Source organism: Ascaphus truei, chromosome 1, assembly GCF_040206685.1.
Source record: "Ascaphus truei isolate aAscTru1 chromosome 1, aAscTru1.hap1, whole genome shotgun sequence".
In the NCBI taxonomy this organism is placed as follows: Eukaryota; Metazoa; Chordata; class Amphibia; order Anura; family Ascaphidae; genus Ascaphus; species Ascaphus truei.
The window spans coordinates 204,100,551-204,121,527 of record NC_134483.1 but is presented as its reverse complement, the minus strand read 5'-3'; the positions used below and the strand labels follow the sequence as shown (position 1 = coordinate 204,121,527).

General features: G+C 39.3%; 1 protein-coding gene across 4 annotated transcripts in view; it reads left to right on the top strand.

Annotated features, from left to right (window-relative positions):
- The window catches only part of GRAMD2B (GRAM domain containing 2B), a 77,044-nt gene that overhangs the window by 55,226 nt on the left and 841 nt on the right, over positions 1 to 20,977 (top strand). For 2 of the 4 annotated variants that reach the window (XM_075600533.1, XM_075600552.1), the window contains exons 3-14: positions 2,231 to 2,297; positions 2,864 to 2,933; positions 4,903 to 5,006; positions 6,870 to 6,965; positions 7,362 to 7,433; positions 8,612 to 8,692; positions 9,651 to 9,762; positions 10,510 to 10,623; positions 10,730 to 10,811; positions 11,439 to 11,543; positions 17,666 to 17,759; positions 20,416 to 20,977. The exon at positions 20,416 to 20,977 is cut by the window's right edge and continues 841 nt beyond it. In XM_075600533.1, coding sequence (XP_075456648.1) covers positions 2,231 to 2,297; positions 2,864 to 2,933; positions 4,903 to 5,006; positions 6,870 to 6,965; positions 7,362 to 7,433; positions 8,612 to 8,692; positions 9,651 to 9,762; positions 10,510 to 10,623; positions 10,730 to 10,811; positions 11,439 to 11,543; positions 17,666 to 17,759; positions 20,416 to 20,457 — 1,039 coding nt within the window. In that variant the 3' untranslated portion in view covers positions 20,458 to 20,977. The remainder of the gene's footprint in view (positions 1 to 2,230; positions 2,298 to 2,863; positions 2,934 to 4,902; positions 5,007 to 6,869; positions 6,966 to 7,361; positions 7,434 to 8,611; positions 8,693 to 9,650; positions 9,763 to 10,509; positions 10,624 to 10,729; positions 10,812 to 11,438; positions 11,544 to 17,665; positions 17,760 to 20,415) is intronic. The other 2 variants (XM_075600543.1, XM_075600564.1) reach the window with 2 other exon arrangements.

Sequence of the window (20,977 nt, the reverse complement as noted above, 5' to 3'; positions counted from 1 at the left end):
TAATAGGGAGGCTAAATCTAGGTTTTGTTAAACGTTCCTTTTGTTAACCAGGCAGAATAAGTTCACTACTATACCACAAATATAATGTGTATTGCCACCTTTAGCCTATGAAATGCTATTTTTCCAAACTAGGACTTAAACGGCACACACCAACATTGAATATCTGTATTGCACCTGCAAAACTTTTGTGGAATGGTATACGTAAACTTCTGACCCAAATCGTGCACAAGCCGAGCACGCGCATTTTAAGTGACTTATTTGTCTTTTGTCACTGTTTTTCTCTCAGAAATTGTATTTGTGATGGTGATTTAATTAAAAATCAAAACACAATTTGTGACAAAACGCAAATACGTTTGACTTAGAATGTGCATGCTCGGGGCACACACCCTGTTTTAGCTAGTTGCACTTGTATATTTATAATAAGTGTGTGTGTGTGTGTGTGTGTGTGTGTGTTGTTTCTTCAGCGCTGGCTACTGCACATGCGCCGAGGGTCCAGCTCCGCTCTTTCCCACAATACTGTCACTTCTGTCTCCATGAAGCAAATTCACCCAGGTCTCCTTGATAAAGTGCAACATGCACATAACATGTAGGAGGAACATGCACATAACATGTAGGAGGGCTGTTACACCTATATTTTCAATGGATCAATAAGCTATTTTTGACCCACTCTCCTGGCTGTGCGGTATATTCCCAATCGTGCTCATCTTCATTCCACTTTACCAAAGGCACTGGATGGTGGCATTTTAGATATGTGAGTATATTTGCTTTTAATAGTGATTCTGGGACTATCCCAATGAGGTATTGAGGAGTGGGCTTATACCCCCTTACTCTTTCCCTTCAGGGTTACATTTGTCTCTTTTAAGGACACCACACCACCTGTGAGTTGTTTTCTGACTCTCCATTCATTATTATTATTAGCCCCATACCCTGTGCCTCTGATTATTCTGAAAACTTTTCATAGGTCCCAGCAAAGAAGTTTCACTTCAAAAATCACAATATTGATTAAGTGATGACGTCTAAGCGTGTATTCTTAAATCTTGGTAAACTAAACCAAACTCCCCATTCTGTTTCCGTTCTTCTGGGCTGAAGAAGTAGCGCAATGTCGCGTTCCCGGTTCAATTATCGTTTTCTGCTCTCATTGTGACTTTGGGCCAGTCACTTTATCTCCCTGTGCATTAGGCACCAACATTTTAAACTGTAAGCTCTTCAGGACACTGATTATCTGAAACATGTGATGTGTAGTCCACATTATATAAGAAACCAATATTCATTGCATTGCCTTATCTCTAGGCTTCCTTCTGTAATCTGTAAATCGGCATTCCCAGTAACTACTTCCTGTAATCTGTAAATCTGCATTTCCAGTAACTACTTTCGGGCTTAGCCCTATTTGTTTAATCCTATCCAAGACAAGTACAGTAATTTTAATACTAGGCATTTGTTTGAGTGCTGTGAAAGGTTAGTAACTACAATTTGGGGGGGTTTCAGCTTCTACACTCGTTACAAAGGAACATGGATTTTACCCTTGCTTAGCACTGCATGTCCACCACAGGATTATTGCAAATCATGTCTTGGACAGTTTGAATACAGCTATATAGGTAGATGGACTCTATATTCCCTTTTTTAGGAAAATATTCTAAGCAAAATGACGTGCCCCGACATGCTCTGTAGTGTTGCAAAGGATTGACTGTCTGCTTCAGTGTGCTCCACAAAGTGCACAAGCATACCAACGTCTGTTACCTGCCGCTTTTTAGAGTGAGTAGGAAATGTCTTCCTCTTGTGAATATAGAACACACGGAAGCAGGTATTCATGACGTCGGTGACCAGTTGTTTCTCATTCATTCCCTCAATCCAGTCTGTACGTCTTTGTTAATTGGCAGGCACTGTTAGAAGTGCCAGGTGTGGGTAGAACAGGGAGTTTATTTAATGCTCGGTCTCTGGATTAGTTGCGTTCTGGCAGAACTGCAACAACGTATTCCAGGTGTACTTTGAAATAGCTGGCTTTGTGACAGCAGAAATTAATTATCAAAAGTCATTGTCTGCTCCCTGGAATGAGACCTCTCTTCTGAGCAGAGATCCTTTCAATCATGCTGCCAATGAGAGATGACCCAAGTTAATAAGTGGCAGCAGTATTATGAAATATTCATAAACCGAATATGTACTTTTCACAATCTAATAACTGAACACAGTCTATAAGTATGTTATTGGTTAAAATTTGCATTTTGTTTTAAAGGTCAAAAACCTACGATTCTTTAACACCCAACATGAAGCTTGAAAGGAAAAAATCTACTTCTAATCAGGTAACGTCTGTTAGAAACAGAAGTGTGTAACTATATGTATTTTTTATTTGGGTGAGATCAATTTCACTCCTGTAGTAATCTAATTTCCAATTGTGATTAGGTGTTAGTCTGCGTATATGTTTTATACAAAACAAATGACTTGTAAGCATTTGTTCCTTGCAATTTTTCCATTCAAGGAGTGGTTCAGTGAGTAAAGACACGGACTATAGCATTGAGAAACGGGGGAACCTGGTTCAATTCCCAGGGTCGGCTCCTTGTGATCTTGGGCAAGTCACTTTATCTCCCTGTGCCCGAGGCACCGAAAACATAGATTGTAAGCTCTATGGGGCAGGGACCTGTGCCTGCAAAATGTCTCTCTAAAGCGCTACATAAAACTAGCAGCGCTATACAAGAACAAACAATTATTATTAATTACAATTATTACATGGCAAGTCTAAGATTACAAACTATGCATGACAGAAATTCATGTTCTTGTTCTTTCCCATATCTATGAATGTTTGCAGAAGTGCATACTTGAACTGGGAGAAAAAAAAAAAGAAATGTTTTGTAAACTTTATATTTTTCAGTTTTCAAAGACAAATGCACAATATCACAAGCTGTTTAAGGATGTCCCTAAGGAGGAACCGATAAACGAAAGTAAGTAGGTTGTGGAAATACATTCTTGTTTTTATTTCTTTTCCCCCCCACTCGAATAATTAGAAAGTAGCATCTACCAAGGGCTGATATTATTTGCCAATACTGTTATCTACAGGGAAAACAAAACCATTAAAAAACCCATTTCCAGTCAATTGTTCAGTTGTTGCTAAGAGAACCGGAACTGTTTTTAAATTTATGGGTATTCTGATCCTAGTACACAAAAGCTAATCCACTAATTTTTATTTAAAAGTGATGATTTCTTTGAATTGAAAACATTGCAGTACTGTCAGTACTCGGATATAAAAGCAAGTAGATCTTCTAAAGAGATGAGGGGCTTTTATATTTGGCATGAGGTGAAATTGAGGTTATGAGGAATAGAGCGTAGCGAAGGGTAAGTATTTGGAAATTGTGTAAGATCGTTGGGGATCATAGAGATTTGTATGTGAACTAGTGTGTTTATGAATGTAGCGTAACTAATTTAACAGATGGAATGTTTGCAGTGTATTTCAAATGTAATTATTTTTCCTGTGTCACTGTCGGTATACAAGTAAGAATGGACTTGTATAGAGGACAGGCACATAAAGATTGTTATTGGATAGATGAGATAAGCATTTCAAATGGACTAGCTGGGCTCTTCAATGGATGGTCCATGGGCCACATCTAGCTTGTTAAGGGCTTAGTAGTGGCCCCTTGGAACACTCAAATTCTTCAAAGTTCAGGTCTCTAGGACATGGATGCAAAGTAGCGCTCTACTCACAAGTTCATAATTCAATTCTCCTTTGATGTGACAGCCAAGAACCGTGGAAAGACAATGTTTCAAGTCCCATGTGGACCTTTCATCAGAAATACTCGCCACCAGCCTCTCCATCTCCAATTGCATGGAGCGGTGGATTGGATGTCTTTATCTGCCCCCTTCTGTTGGCTGCTTCCAGTCATGGTGCTGTTTAAAGCTCTCTTGCTCCTCTCGATCAGAAATAATCTGTAGGAGAGGGGCAGTAAAATTATAAACGGCACTCCAGCACAGAGCTGATTTTAAAGGGGGTGGAAGGAATATCTATTGTTCCTAGCTCCCTGTGCCAAGAGACTAGAGATTGAGAGGTGCAGCGGTTATCAGCAACTTTGGACTCCTCCTTACACTTCCCATAGCTCCCATATACTTCCCACTGCTCTGCCCTCTCCCTATGCCTCCCACTGATGATTTCTATTCCACTTTCCTCTGGCCTTTCAAGTGCTCCCATTTGATACACTTTTTTTTTTCTTCCTCCCCACTAGTGACCCGTCTTCCCCAGTAAGAGACCTTAAATGGTATGCCTGAGTCCAGCCCTCAGAGCTATAATTATTTAACAACTATTTTGGTTGTTTCTGGGGTGGGAAAGGGGCATGTTCAAGCAATTTTGGGAAAGTGGAAATTGCATGATTTTGCTGAATACTTGGGATACATGAGTCAAAAATTACCTCTAGTGGAATTGGAAGACCTTATGTGACAATTCTGGTATGAAGTAGGGGGTTAAGGTGGAGGTCCTAGCTGCAGGGTATATAGAAAGAGCATGTGGTCATGTGTTTGGGTATTTTGGATCAAAAACAGAGGGGTAGCACAGCAGCTGCAGAGAGAGGCTGGCTGTAACAAGTGAGGGCTTGAACATAGTGACAAAGGGTGAGGGGTAAGATGTTAAATACTGTATTTTGGGATTTTGGACAAATGGGGGAAAGACACTATGGGCCTTATTCAGTAAAGTGCAATGGCACCAATTTGGCACAGAAATTCAATGGGGCTTTCCGTGCGATAGAGCTGAATAGGCGCCAGCACACTTTAGCAAATAAGGCCCTATTGGTGAGAAGGCACTTGATGCCATAGATTTTGGAGGCTTGCAAGTTCCTGTATATGGACAGGTCTTCACATCCAAACATTAATTTAAATATTGTGTTTATGCATTAAAGGCTATATGTAATTTGTTTTGTTTTTCTTTAGGTTTTACCTGTGCTTTACAAAAAGAAATCTTATATCAAGGGAAGTTGTACATTTCAGAGAATTGGATTTGTTTCCATTCAAAAGTTTTTGGCAAAGACACGAAGGTTGGTACATTTCCACCTTTTTTCCTCTGCAGTGGTGGTTTCCTTGTAATGTTGCCATTCAACATCTAAAGTACTGAAACTTGGTACAAAAGTAAAATGAATAAACCTACATATCTTCCTCTGAAAGTGAAGAGCTAGTGCAAGCTCAAGATTATTGTATCGACTTTGAAAGGTATCCAAAAAGCCCTTAATATAAATATATTTATTATTGTGTGGTGGTTTCCACAGCACAACCCTGTAGTCTCCTTGCTTTATATCATACAGGGGACAAAAAAATGTGGTGACACGGGAATATTTTTACATTGCTTTGCTTTTAGTGGGGTTCTATCTAGCTCTGTTTATTTTTTGTAATCACATAAAATGAGATCTCGGTATATGAGGGTTGGAAAATTAACTTGGAACAGTAATCCGTGCCAAATTAAAAAAAAAATTTTGGTTGTTAAATAATTTTGTTATTGTCTTGACCACTCTTCAAATTGGCAATATATTAATTTGGCTTTTATTTTGTAAATCATCAAGCTTTATATATTACACCAGGAAGTTCTGTGTGCCTAAAAAAGCAAATAGATGTATATGATTCAACAATTTTGCATGCATCTTTTGTGTGCCAAAGCACACCGTTTTATACATCAAGTAGGAACTTCAGAATGGCTTTAATATGAATGTTGATCCAGGGAGTAATCCGATTGCCAATTCTTGGAGTCAGGAAGGAATTTATTTTTCCCCTTATGAGATATCATTTGGACTGGGGTTTTTTGTTTGCCTTCCTCTGGATCAATAAGTACGTATAGATATAGGATAAAGTATCTGTTGTCCAAATTTAGCATAGATTGAACTTGATGGACGTATGTCTTTTTTCAACCTCATCTACTATGTAACTATGTAATACTGTATGTATATGTTAATATATTTTTCTCCTTTTTATTGACTTACATGGAAATGTCCGTCAGTGCACACATGCTTCTGAAACTACAGTACTTTTTGAGATCCTGAAAGTTTACATACTTCTATATGTTTTTAATTGTTGGACAAACTAAAAGCATCCCTATGTATAGTTCTTTTAGGATGACCATATGTCCCTGGACAATCCTGAACTAAACGTCCCGGTGGCACGACAATTTTCTCAATTGTTCAAATGTCCGGTTTTTAGCTTCTCCCTGTTTTGAACTCCCTTAAAACCGTAAAAATAGACCCTGCCTCTTATGTGATCATTCATATCAGAGTAAACATTTTTAATATATTGGTAAACTCTTAATTACCAATAGCTGTGTAATATACTCAGAGTGTTGAACCCTGATTTTCTGATGGTGGTAGGTGCTTGTTAAGGATTGTGTTGAAATTAATTAAGACATGAGGTATGTCCAGGACATACTTGAAAACGAGAGGTAACTCTCAATGTATTACTTCCTGGTAAAACATTTTATAAATAAATGAGAGCACAGCGTTTGATACATAATTCTACTATTCATGCCATAATAGTGTTTTGTAAAGCGTAAAATTGTCGATCAGCAAGTTTATTATTAGACAAATACTGTACCATTATTATTTTTAGTGTTCCTGTTTTCTTCTTTTGAATATTTGGTCATCCTACCTTCTTTAGACATAGTGTGGTACTAGCAATATTGACCTTGACTAAGCCTTGCATCCATCACTTCTCAGACCTTCAAAGTAATGTCCAGTAAATTAGCAAGTAGTAAGAAGTATTTGCATGCATCAGGTGCTTCAAAGTAAATTATGCATGAAGACATTGTCATATTAACACAGCAGAATCAAAATAAACTATTTGCTACGTCTACATGATCCGCCTCAAAAAACTACAATATTTGCTGTTCCACTCAATTACAACTAATGTTACATTTGCAGATTGTCATACCGGTGCAAGCCGTAACCGTAATCAAGAAAACGAAAACTGCACTTCTGGTGCCAAATGCTTTGGTAATAGCTACAGTCACTGACCGGGTATGTGCTCTGCTCTGTTCTCTTAACATTATCACCATCTTAACACACTATTCTTTTATTGTATGCAATTATTAATGGGTAGTTAGTAATAGTTACCAACTTTAAAAAAAAAAAAAATTATTTAAAAGGTTTTCTTTATGTACTTGTCCATTATGTTAAAGCTACAATCTCATGAAGAATTCAGTATTTTCAAGGTAGTGGTGTTGAGAACTCCATTACAAAGTGATGCAAATCTCGTTTGACAACAATAGTTCTCGGAATAGTAGTTTTTAGAGTTCAGTGGGATGAAAGGGCTACAAAGACTATTGCACTTTGCTTTAGAGAACAGAGTCAGCTGCTGACCTTATTATTATTGAATAAATGTGGAATAACAATTTATCAATTTCTTTTCTGCAGTTCATATTTGTTTCATTATTGTCACGAGATACAACATTCAAGTTATTACAATCGTTCTGCAGGCATCTAGAGGTGAGCATTTGATAAATGTCCATTAGAATAAGTGTATTTGCTCCAGGTAAAATATCAGAGTAAGAGCATCTCCTGAGACTTGTGAAGTAAATCTTCTGTCTGAATGCTCCTTTTTATACTGTATGCTGGAGCACTGCAGAGATGTACTTATCGCCACGAGGCAGGTTAATTGGGCTCCATTGCAGGTTGTGGTCCGATCCGGCATTAACTTCCACTGACGTCAACTTTATATCGCTGTGTAGTTGCACAAGCTTTTCTGTAACAAGGAAAAGGGGGATGGAAGTGTAATATAATGTTTTGGGGGCCAATAAAAGGTAACAATATATACACATTCAAACCTTACAGGGTCCTTCAGGTAAACCCTGTGATGTTTGAAAGCTTCTACACGCTATTTTTTTGTTTAAACATTAACCAAGCACAAACACGGCTAAAATCTTTTTGTTTTTGTTGTGTCCACAAACTTTTGTGGAACGTATGAACCTTTTTAACCCAGTTGCTACTATAGAAAATTTAAAAGTGTGTGTATGTGTGTGTGTTATATTTGCTGGAAAAGGCAAGGCTATTCCCCCTCTGGGAGTCCTCGGGTTAATAACCACTGTTGCTGTTTAGTTTTTTGTTAAAAAAAAAAATTATGTGCCATAGATCTCCCTGTAAAAGCAATTTAGTCATCCTTGTGATGTAATTTATGCAACCTACTGTTCATTGCACCCTTCACTTGCTCTCTAAGATGTTCTCGCAAGCATTCCAAGTTTTCCAGGCACACTGCCTGGTACTAACCCAAGTGCTGTTCCACATTTAAAGGGTTCATGATACTTTAAATGGAAGCTAACAAACTTTGCATAACTGAGGCAGGAGTTGGCTCCTGGTGATTTCTGCCCGCGTGCTGCCGGACTTCTGGGGTCGCTACCACATGATTGCTTGGGGTAGCGATAACATGGTTGTGACTGTGATTATATGAATGGAAATCGGCAGTGCTTCATTGGAGCAGTGATTGCACTACAGAAAACGAGCCTAAGTAGCATGGCGTACCTTGAATGTCATAAGGGCCAATGCATGCTGGTCCTCATGACCTATATAGAACTTCATAAGGGAGCTCTAAGGGTTGATCGTGCTTGGGGGGTGGTGGGGAGCTAATCTCTGCTTGCATTATCTAACATGGGTTTGTTTTTTCTGAAAAGAATACAACCCCTGGAAACAGTCCTAATCCTTCATCTGCTGAGCACAGCTTCCGAACAGTACGGCCTACATCATTGCCCCTAGTAAGATTGTGTGTGTGATGAAGTCGAAATTTTAAGCATGGCAAGTTATCTCTGTAAGGAAGCAATGTATTGGCTACAAGTAAAAATGAACAGCAGTGGGTACCTTCCATTACAGGGCAGTTGATGGCTTCCCAACCCACAAGGCTGATTCAGTTTCTTTTGGCCATTGAAGCTGACCTGTAGACAAAAAATTGTCCATTTTTAGACATCTCACAGGTGCCCTAACAATTTAAATGAAACCCAACTAAATAATTCCATCATTTGTATTGTGATTGGAGCCCAGTAGTAAAGAATTATATTTTAAATACACATTTTACATTTATTTTTAGAAACTGGTTTATAACACCTTTAAATCTGACAGCACACTTTAATTGCCGTTTTGATGTAACGTGTAACTAAAATACTGCATATGCAGGCTCTTGTCATTTGAGTTATGCTGAAACGCCAGTAAATTATTAATATTGCAAAGGTTACTTTTCTTAATTTGCTGTATGTATTGTGATCTAGTGCTAAATGTTCAGAAACAATACACACTTTATCAATAGCGCTATTTACAGTAGTGACATAATGGTATTTACAGGTGAAATGTTAAATTCTATTTAAGGGTCAGAATTTAGTGATCCTCTGATCAATATTAACTACATTAAAAAAAGATACATCTGGGCACTTGCAAATTTCCTTAATCATGTAAAATGGTTCTATGGAAACTATCATTTCCATGATGTTTAAAGGATATCTATGAAGCTACTTTAGGAAATATGTAGTAATAATTTTTTGTAATCTATAGAGCTATTTGCTGTTAAATTTGTCGACCTGTTCTTAACTTCCTAAAGGGTCCTGCAGTGGATAGGATTTGTTATAAGAAGTTGGGGACTGTTTGGCAGCATTAGTGAACTAAATTGTGGGAAAAGATGCTTTGAACAATATTACATTATTATTTATTTATTTATTGCTTCAGGACTTCAGTGTAGATTTCTCAGAACTCGATGGCTTGGTACGGCAGCGGAGGAAGGAGATGGAAGAATATAGCAGCACTGGTTCTCAGACGCCAGAATCTGAAAATTCCCGAGGTCAGTAATACTTTATATAAGTTTAGTTTGCACTAAACCTAAAAGCAACCGACCCCTGATTATTGTGCAACTAGCTTTCCCTTATCACAGATCCTCCAGCATCCTCTACTTGTGGTGGATGGAGGAATTGACCAGCAATTCCTGTAGGAGTCCACTAACATGCAATTTACCCCACACACAATGTTGTTTAATGGCTATAGCTGGTTATGCATGACGTAAAAACCAGTGTACCTGCTAAAGTACAGTTGGAGGGTGTATCATCAAGTCAAATAGGCAGGTTTGTTTGTTTGTTTTTTTACAGATTGAGTTGGAATGCTTAACCTTTTTAATAAATTTATTTTGAGGGTAGTTCACAATTTTATAAAGGCTTTTACAGGATGAATTGTCCCTGAATCATCTGCCTCTGTTTCTATCCCGGACTTGACTTATTAATAAGCTGTATAACGCATCAATGATGATGTGCACAGTGCGTGTAATCACACTTGCTAGTTTGCTCTCTTAATAAATGTAGTGTAAACATCGTATGTTTGAGAGACAGGTACAGGATTTGGGTACAGTACAACATTCACACTTATGGTTACTCCACGCCCCCTCCCCAGCAGAACCTTACTGGCTTTGAGGTGCAGGTAGCCATCAGTGTGAATGTTGTACTGTAATTGATGATGGTCCGGTTTTGAAGTCTTGTGGTGTGACTGTTTTTTCTGCTTTACATCATTCAATACTTTAGCCTTATTTTGATGCTCCTAGAATTCCAGGTACTAGAACAAAATATCATCATCAAGTCTCTGCAGACGCCCGTTCCTGCTGAGAGTCACGTTAAGCCAATGCCAGAAAGAAAACACTTGGCTGAACATGGAAATGGTAAGTAATTTTTTTTATTTTATTTTTCCTAAAATGATCTGGAGATTTTTGCTGTAAAATAAACAAATTCCTTCTCAGATGTACAGCTAATAATTGTATAATTCAGCAGGTCATCAGCGATTCCTCCAAAGTGTGGACATTTGGCAGATTCTTTCTTTGAACGGCCTACTATTTTTCTATGCAATTGTGTAAGTATACATTTTGTGAACATTTCTGTCTACCACTATTTCATGCACCTGGTTTCACACATTTAATTGCACACTGGTTAGTTTGAGTTATTGAGAAAATGTAGCTTATTTTGATATACAGTTCCTATGACCTTTTTCATGATGCCACACATAGCTTTATTTTGGGAAGCTGCTTGGGAATCTCTGGTCAGCTTAAATAGTTTCGTGTTGCGTTTATTCTAAGGTTCAGATGTTCATTTTATAAAATATATTTTTATTTTTTGTTACCGACATAGCAATATACGCTTACTCTGCATAAAGCGGACAAGATGGATTGACTGAGCTCGAATTCTGAGATTATAGCATCTTGTGATATTTTACGAATTTCACATCTTAACTTTTATTGTTCTACAATAATATTCTTTCATCTTCATCTTAATTTGTTTTGAAAAAATATATAAATTCTTAAAGTAGAGCTGACATTTTCCTGGAGCTGTGCTAGGAACAGTCTCGTATAGGGGCAGATTCAACAAGTGCCGGGAACAGTTTAGTGCACCCGATCCAGCATTGACTCGAGTGCACCCCTGCATCTGTCTGAGAGACCTGGATTGTTTCAGGATTGTAATATATTATGATGTTTCCCTACAGTGTCTTCCTGCTAATCATCTCAACTTTATACATGCAATCTAAAATTGTATATCTGGAAGAGCGGCTTGCCTCTCTGGGCCCCCTTATGGATTCTCCCCTAAATGAGTAAGAATGAATTAATATTTTTCTTAATCAATTTACGGTGTGCTCATTTGACCATTTATGCTGTACGATCGTTGATCTGTTTTCACTCCATAAGTATCTTGACGAGCAGAGAATGGAAGCTATTTCCATTTTTGTATTTTTATAGAGGAAGTATTGGGCTAAAAGTAAATCTATCACTTGCACAAACTAGCATTCTAGAAAATGAGATGGTGAATACTGTTTTAGCTGGATAAAAGGTGTCCTGGAATATTTAGGAAACAAAGGTTAGCAGTTCTAACATTGTCAATCAGTTGCTCTGCATGTGTCCAGCATTTATCCTTACTAAAGCCATGCCTGCTTTTTTTCTGATAGGGCTAAGAATCCCACAATGGCATTCTGCACTTTTACATGTACAGTAGAACACTTGGGCAAAAAATAGTATTCCCTTTTGTAAGGCTTTTCTATTTACATAGAATGCGTTCTTTACACAAATTCTAACAGCTTGGGTTGTTTCTGCGATCAGTTTCTATTTTTCAGGGGTTTACATACACAAAATCGTTTTGGTGGTAATCGCATGTACACTTGGCATTCTGTTTGTGATCAAAGCCGATAGTGATGCAGTTCTGGATTCTGCAGTGCTGCCAGCCAATCTCCTGAAACTGTTTGCTTAACATATCTATTTTACTGGATTGGGGTGGGAGGGGGGGTGTTCTGTTGCACCTACTTTGTAAATCTTTACCCTTTCAATCTGATGATACCTAGATGTTGATATTATGGGGCAGTACTTTTGCCTGATGCTTTTCAAATGCAAATCGTCTGCGGGTGGGACTTTCTGACCATTTAATCTGACAAAGGTGGAAGTGAAGGTATTTGACCTCTCATTGAAAGACGTGATGACTAGAAAATGTCTTGAGGAAATAATTTGTTTTCTGGTGCAAGCCTGCAGTCTCCACGTCCTCTATATCAAGAGCAATGCGAGTGTGGGTCTTGAATATGGAGTCTGCGTTGGAAAAAGAGGTGAAAAGAAATGCGACCTTAAAAGCATTAGCCGAAATAAAGTTGGCCACAGACTACATGGCAGAAGCATCCTTTGACAAAGTACGCCTACAATTGCTTTCCAGAGCTTGATCATTGACTGAAAGGAGGGCATTATCGTAGAGCCCGTGGATGGCACAGACTACATCAAAGAATGATCTGTGTATGCTATGTTTTGCAGCAGAATTTGTGTTTGGGAAGAGATTGGATAATATCTCAAGTATCGGGGCAGAACCTTCTTTCTACCACAACAAGAGATTCAAGCGCCCCTGTTGTGCAGGATCTCAACTGACTAGGATGCATTGCAGAGAAGCTGGATCCTATCGGCAAGGAAAATCTCTCTTAAAACGGACTGTTTGGAGAGGTCTGTATAGCTCTTTTTTGAGGCTCCACAAATGGGTTATCATTGAGTAAGACCTGTCTGAAAGAAGGAGAGTCCAACCGTTTACATTAGGACTGTTTGGACTGATCAGCTACCACCTGGAGTTGAACCTAATTCCAAAGGTGGACACTTTTTACGTCCCTAGGAGCAGAGGAGCAAGACAGGATTTAAAATAAACATTGAGAGATCTACTTGTAAACATAATTGTCATGGTAGACCAGGTCTTTTAACACACTTCTATGTTTGGGTTCATTCAATAGGCAAAACAAGGCTGTGAAATAAAATGGGGTTTATTTGGATAAATCCTCGGAAATACAACAAAACACAATATACAGGAGTATACACACTTACTGGGGTTTGAGATCTAGCCTTTCCTATGTGCGGGGTGCCCCCTTGCAAGGGCTTACCCTGATCGGAACCTTGTCCTGGACCGAGATTCAGCAGAAAATCCTGACCAGGATCTAGTCCCTGATGGTCCTGGAACTGTTATGGCAAGAAATCCTGACACGGCCTGCTGCGTTCTAAAATGAGAACTTGGTCCTCGCATCTGACAGTCTCTGCAGGACAGACTATCCTAGCTTCAAAACGAAGCCGGTTGCTATGCTATTTGCAACAGAGCAACTTTGAAAAGTCTGCCCTAGCTTCATCGACTCAAGCCACAAATTTGTCTGGTTCTTTGACTGGGGCTTCTTCTTACATACCCTCCACTGAGCTATGTTCAGCATGGAGGAGCGACCAGAGCGTGGGAAGTCCTCCCCGCAGTCAATAAAAACAGGGGCTCATCTCTGGGCTGACGTCAGAGGAGGAGGCGTGCCAAGCCAGCTCATCATGCCGGGTGAGTGGGAAATCTGATTTAGCCAATGGAGAAGCACCTACGAGCTGTATCTTCCCCAGCTAACTCATTGCCACCCGCTAGTCAGGCTACACAGAGACTGGCAGATACAAAAGGTGTCTCCACAGGGTGCCCTTTGTTCTCCGGACTTGGCAATTCACCCTTCCTCACCCACAAAAGTACAGGTCATATCATGCAGCTGTTTGTGACAGATCCAATGCAAATCATTCTTCCTGTAATTATACAGGTAAATAAGTAAAGTTAGTGTTGGGATCTGCGATATTATGGTCATACCTTGAAGTGGCTTGCAGGCTTATAATGCTTTGGCCAAAGGGTTAAACTAAATGACCCTTTTTTTTTTTTTTCAAGGTCTTGTTGTCTGTGCGTCGGTATTTCACTGTGTATTTTTGTCATATTGGAAGTAGCTCTGGGCTCCCTTTTTGTGTTTTTTGTAGTATACAGTGCCTCACTCCGTAGCACTCCTTTTGACACTTGTATACGTATATAGATATAGTTAATTTTTGGAGTTTATATGAGCTTACTGGGTATCTGTGCGTTTATATACTTTGGGAAACCTTATACGGGAAATGGATTTGGGATATTTGGGCTCAAAATCCAGGAGTCTGTGGGACACTGGGTTGCCCCGGTGTAATACACCCCACATACCGGCAAATTATGCCTGCTCACTGGAGAGAATTAAAGGACTACCAGTAACTTCGAACCCCGAAATCCTACAAACAAAGTTATTGTATTTCTACCCAAATATCCCCCCTAAAACTAACACACACATCACAGTTCTAGGGCCAAGGGAACATGAACACAGAAAAAAGCAGGGGTCCCTTTATTTTCAACATGTATTGTCCCTGGATTATGGTGCTTATGTAGCTACCAGGGACCCCACGATTTCAGGGGTAACCAGAGGGCTTAACCTTTATTAGCTTGGTTACCCCCACCCGTCACAATAGTCATTTTGTGAAGGTTCTGGAGAGCGCAAAAAAGGGGGATATATTCAGCTCTCTTTCTGATGAAGTTTCTGGAGGATTCAGAGCCGACCTACACCCAAAAGGGGTCAATACATTACTGCAGAAAACGAACTGGCATCTCTAAGGTCTATTATAACGGCAGTACAGCAAGGTAATTAGTATACTATTGGGCTGAAGGAGTGGCTCAGTGAGACACTGACTGGCACTGAGTGTGAAGCAGGGGAGGCTGGTTCAAATCCCGGTGTCAGCTCCTTGTGATCTTGGGCAAGTCACTTTATTTCCCTGTGTCTCAGGCACCAAAAACAGATTGTAAGCTCCACGGGGCAGGGCCCTGTGCCTGCAAAATGTCTCTCTAAAGCGCTACGTAAAACTAGCAGCGCTATACAAGAACAGGTTGTTGTTGTTGTTGTTATACCTCACTAGATCAACGATGTGTATTTACATATCCCAGTAACACAGTTATCTAAGGTTTCTAACTAATCACGTTAGCCGAGGTGAGAAAACGAGGCAGACCAGTATTCCAGTATCTGGACAACCTTCTCATCAAAGCTCGAGACGACAAGACTGCTGCAGCTTCATATGACTGCAGTTATGGCGTTATTAGACACAGGTGGCTAATAAACCAAGAGAAGCTATTTTAACTCTGGTACCCAAGAGCGTTTTGGGGATGCTTTTTCAAATGAAAGCATTAAACTTTTTTTTTTTTTTTGGTCTCTCCACAAGACCGAGTTGAGGATAGAAGAGGAAAAGTAAGAAGTCAGAGAATCATACAAAGTTTCAGCAAGGGGTTGAAGGATCCTCTGAGGAAAGATAACCTCTACCCTTGAGGTAATAAAATGAAGAAGGTTTCACTGGAGACCATAACCAGAGAATCTCCTGAACCAATGGAATTGGGATTCAGAAGATTTGATGCAACAGATGACCACATTGTCAGAAGAGAATTGGTATGATGAGAGATGACAAAGTGGAGAGTTGCTATGCATCTCCAGTCAAGTAGTTACTGCAACAGATGTCAGGCTAGGGAACTCATCTAGGCAAAATAATGAAACTAGGAAGTTGGCCAGAGCAAAAAGTTGCTCCAGGATAGTTATCCACAACCTTTTTAGACGGATGCCTTGCGTTTCACATAGAATTTCCATCTGGCATTTTTCCACCAATCCTGCTTATACCAAGGGTATTGCAGTAAGTGCAGGTGGAGAAAGTGGAGGTGAATTTGGTCATCCTACCTGGTTTTGGCCAAGATGGGAATGGTACACTCCAGCAGTGAACATTTCGGTAGAAAAACGTGGACATTGCCTCAAATACACAGTTTTCTAAAGCAAAAGCCAACAGCACGCAAATACGCCTAAGTTAGCACTAGTGGCTTTGGGATTTGAGCGGTAGTTATTTGAAAGGCCTATCAGGAGAAACACAATAAAAACATTGGCAGCAAGGAAGGGGTAAACGTCCAGAGTATACTACTGTATCTGGTTAACGTTCCTGGAATGGGGCAAGGAGAATTGCCAAGAATGCTATAGCCCCCCTTCTGCAGGATGTGATAAGGACTTGGCCACAGGTCTTACAAAAGGGCAAGTTTTGGCTTTAACACCTTCTTTTTGTTGTTTTTTTTTTTTAAAGAAAGAAATGTGGCCACAGAGACTCATTGTCAGATTTCTGCAGGCAGTACAGAGATCAAGACTTCAAATTTCTAAGATAGGTCCCAAGAAGGCACTATCACTAGTCCTTTTTTATTTATTTTTATTTTTCTTGTCCCTGAACCAAAGAATCCAAAAGAGCATCTACAGAAGATGTAAGATTTATGAAGCATTATCTGAAAGAGATACACAAGTTAAAAAACAATCGTACAGACTGTCCTTCTACAGGTTACCGAAAGGTGCATGCCGCATAAAATTGAGGACACCCTCAACCAGAGCTGTGGTCACGTCTTTCGGTTCTCCATGGCGCCAGCATCACTCGCAGAGCTATGTAAAGCAGCTGCGTGGTCCCTTTTCCACACAATTATTAAACATTATAGGCTTGATATCCAGTCCTCGTCTTGACACAAGCTTCGTGCGGGATGTGTATGTCCCCTTCGTATCACTGCCGTGAACAGTATAGTCTGCTTACTGTAATTTATCTTTTCCAGCATCCACTCATGGCAGTGGGTATTTTGCCTTTGCTGTTGTATTGTATGTACACAGTATGTTTTTAAGCTTGGGGAAACCAAAGACTGTCTACAGGTGAGGGGACACTTTTTTTTTTTTCCTGCTGTATTCTGGCTGAAGGGTGGAGCTACCCACTGGTATCACCGCCATGAACGGATTCCGGGAAAACAAAATTACAGTAAGCAACTATAAATGCTCTCCACCCACGGACATTCCTTCTCTGAAATATTTTGTGCATACCAATTGTTTCGTCAACCAATCGGTGCTGAACTGCAGTGCTGTTTCCTTAACCATGAAATAAAAACAAGAAAATTGAAACAATTTACTTTGCTGGATTCACCAGAAGTTGACGTACATGCTTGCGTACATGTACCTTGTTATTCCTTCAATCTTCATGACAACCCATACATGAATTTCCAAAAATTAAAATGGTAAAATAAAAACATGCTGGTTTTGGTGCGAAGGGATTTCATAGATTTGCTTCTTACTCTGCAGATAAATAGGACACAGGTGCACTACAAATGATGCTGTCTATTGCAAAATATATTCCACTTGCAGGGGAATTTATGTGCACTTTGGTATTTCAAATGTTAGTGAAGGCTGTCCTGTTTGGTGCTGATAAATACTTCACATAATACATCTGCAAAATGTATCTGGTCTGGTCTTGCGTGCTAACTTGCTAATGAACAGGACTGCTCTGACACTTGTATCCAAGGTGGAGTCTATGATTTTTAATGTTTCTATGGTCCTACTTTTCAATTTTTCAGATGGCCAAGAGAACAAGGTCTGGGAACCTGGCAGCATATTAACGCTGACACCATCTGTGATGAATTAACAGCTAATCTAGCAAAACTAGATAAGGTATTCCTTTCTAAATTCAGTTTTAAGCAAACCCAGATATGCGAGGTGCCGGGGGTATTCATAACAATATAGAGAAATTTGCTACCTTAATAAAAATAGGTAAAAATACATCTATATTTTATTGGCTTGCTTCTCCAAAGTTTTTTTTTTTTTCCCCTTCCCTATTGGACATTTGGAATGAAGCTCTAGGTTTCAGTTCTCATGCAGCCCCCCGTAACCATTTTTGTAGCAGATGAGCCTGCAAGGGATTGGAAAACAATGCTTCCCTAAACCATCCAGCAGCGAAGGGGTTAAGGATGAATTTAAATGTCGGAGTCTAATGACATTAATGACATTACGTAAAGCACTGAATACTGGTAACGTTCCAAAGCTGCTTACAAAATACCAACAATACCGCTGAGGTTTACATATAATACATAGTAAAACGGCGGTGTTGCAAATACACCATCATAAGGAGCATGTTATGATCTTGTCCATTTATTTACCTTACTCGACTAGTATTTCTGATTTCATCCACTTGCATAACAGATTTAGTATCTAAAAAGTCACGTGGCTTCATTGACTCACATAAAAATGAATTCCCTTGCTTATAATTCTGTTTTTTAATTATTTTTTTTCAATTTTACTTATGGAGACTACTTCAGCCTATATTGGTGGCTGGCACTCAGATTATAGGAGAACGGCTGATAGAGGTCCATCTCTTCCTCCAGTACAATCCAGTGTTTGTGCATGCTCAATTTTGGTTCATAAATGGCCATCACGTTTACTGATTTTTTTTTAGTTCTCCCCTGCACAGAGTATTAGTTGATGTCATGGGCCATATATTGCTAAATGTACACTGATATTTACACGCATGTGTATTTTAATTCTATTTTTGCTTTTGCGTGTGTAATAACACTTTTTGCACCTCCCTTATAAAATATTTTATATTTGTAGTTTTTATATACATTCATTGTCCGTATTTGGTCCCTCCATGATCAAACATGAATGATACGAGGCAAGGTATCCTCAACATAACACTAGAGTGCTGAATTGGCACATGTATTTGAAGGTTAACTTCACTGACTCGCACGTACGCCTGAAGCGCCTTTTTAAGTGAAAGTTAAGTCTCTCCTTGTTTCTGAGTTTTATTAATTTCAAAACAGCCTCCAGGTGACAATTGCAATTAAATTTATTACCCACGTAAAACTTTTTTTTATGGCAAAGAAAATCAATTAAATTGGTCAGGTTTTTTTTCTTCTTTTTTTTTTTTTTTTTTTTTTTAAATTCCTGTAGTTGTGAGATGGCCTCATGCCTGCAAGTGATTGCTTCTCTAGCAGCAGGGACATAGTCAGGATTTCTCATGAAGTACTGAAGGGCATTTGGCTATAGTGGTGGGTTCAGTGGTGGACCTACCTCCGGTTCAGCTGCTCTAGGCCCACAACTTTCCTATTTTCTTTACCTAGCCATCCAGTTCTCTTCCCTCTTTCTTTTTCTCCTCTCCCACTCTTAGAGCAAAATACAATCACATACTGTACTGTCAAGCTCCCCTTCTCTTTTTTTTTTTTTTTCGCCCCCTCTACGCCTTGGCTCCTACTCGCACCTACTCTCTCACATTTTCTCTTCCTCTCACATTCTCTCTTCTTCCCTCCCACAATGGATTGCAATATGGCAGGGACCAGATAAATGTGGAATGCGACAGTGCAAAACACCCGTGTTTCAAATGTAGTGTTCGATCTGCCCAAACACCAGCTAATGGGCTGCTGACCGGAAAACTCGTGAAACTGAACGGTTAAATCCGTCTTGTTTTTATTATTTCTTTTTATTTATTTATTTTTTAAATCGGACTAATGGGTTAGAATTCCTTGTTAAGTAGTTTATTCCTGTAAAATAATTTCAGAGTTTGTTTGGTAAATATGTCAGTCAATCTCCACTGTCAAGATTGAACTATTATTTGGCATTTCGCCCACGGCCGCTTCTCCACGTGGACCCCACACATGATGTGCTGTTTTGGTTTTGCTGGCTAGTTGTGGCTGCTGGACATTGGCCATTAGTGGATCGTACACGATTTTAAAAGGGTGGGGTTTACAGTTGGAGTAATTCATTCACATTTTAAAAGCTGTTTTAGTTACCTTCCACCCCCCATTTTTGCTGTGTGTAATATTAGTTAAAGCGATTTTTAAGAACATACACAAACTAATATGCTGGTAAGGTCACAGCACCAACGTTATTAAACCAATCTTATTAATCTACATAACTTCCTGCCTCTCAACCAGAAGGCATCATGGACTAGCAGAAATTCAATCACAAAGCTCCACCTCCATGAAGAGCAGAACACTCATTCAATAATATTTTACTAAACACCTGATCAAGTCTTTGCCCGCAATATAGCAAAAAACATTGCGAGAACCATAAAAAAAATCTATATATAGATTTCTTTAAGGATAGGAAATGATGGGTCTCTTGTAGCAGAACCATCAGGCTTTTTTAACGTCTTGGGGGGTGGGGGGGTGGATCCACAAGTTACGTTTCTTATTAAATGGCACAGTTCAGCTGGTTCCAATCTATGAAAATAGGGGGGGGGGGGTACTGCTGTAACAGTGGTAAATGAGGAAGGATATGCTCCCTGTGCTGGACATTGTTCAACTACTCTAAATGTATATTTCTCTAAATCTAGATTCAAAGAAATCTGCAACGACTTCTGGAAGATACCAATTAGGAAAGCTGGGGAATGAAAACACCTGGGTGAATTCCGGCTCCGCTAATCTCACAACAGTCTCTGCTGGACAGAGCTTATTTACTCCAACTCCATGTTCAATTTCATATATGGAAAGCCATGTCTTCTATCTCAGGAATATTTTCCTTGGCTGTACAGAAGCAAATTGTGATATTATGGTTTTAATCAATTTTCGTATTCAGTGCTTCTGTTCAGATTAAGGAAATGTTGCATTTCACTGTGACGATAAGGACTCGTATTATGTGCTAACACTTGAGTAATTTATAAGAAAGCACTCCATCTGTGTTTATTCTCTTATTGCATATCGTCGTCTGTCCGTACGTAACCCAACATATGAAGGTTTATTCTGATTCATGTCGCACCTTGTTACTGCCACATTTTTTTTCTCGTGGCAGCAGAAGAAAAATGCAAGAATGCGATATGTTTGGGATCATAGCTTCCTTGCTCCAATGTTAAAAAGTATATAAGAAGTATGTTAGTTGAGGACTGTTTGCTGGCTCTA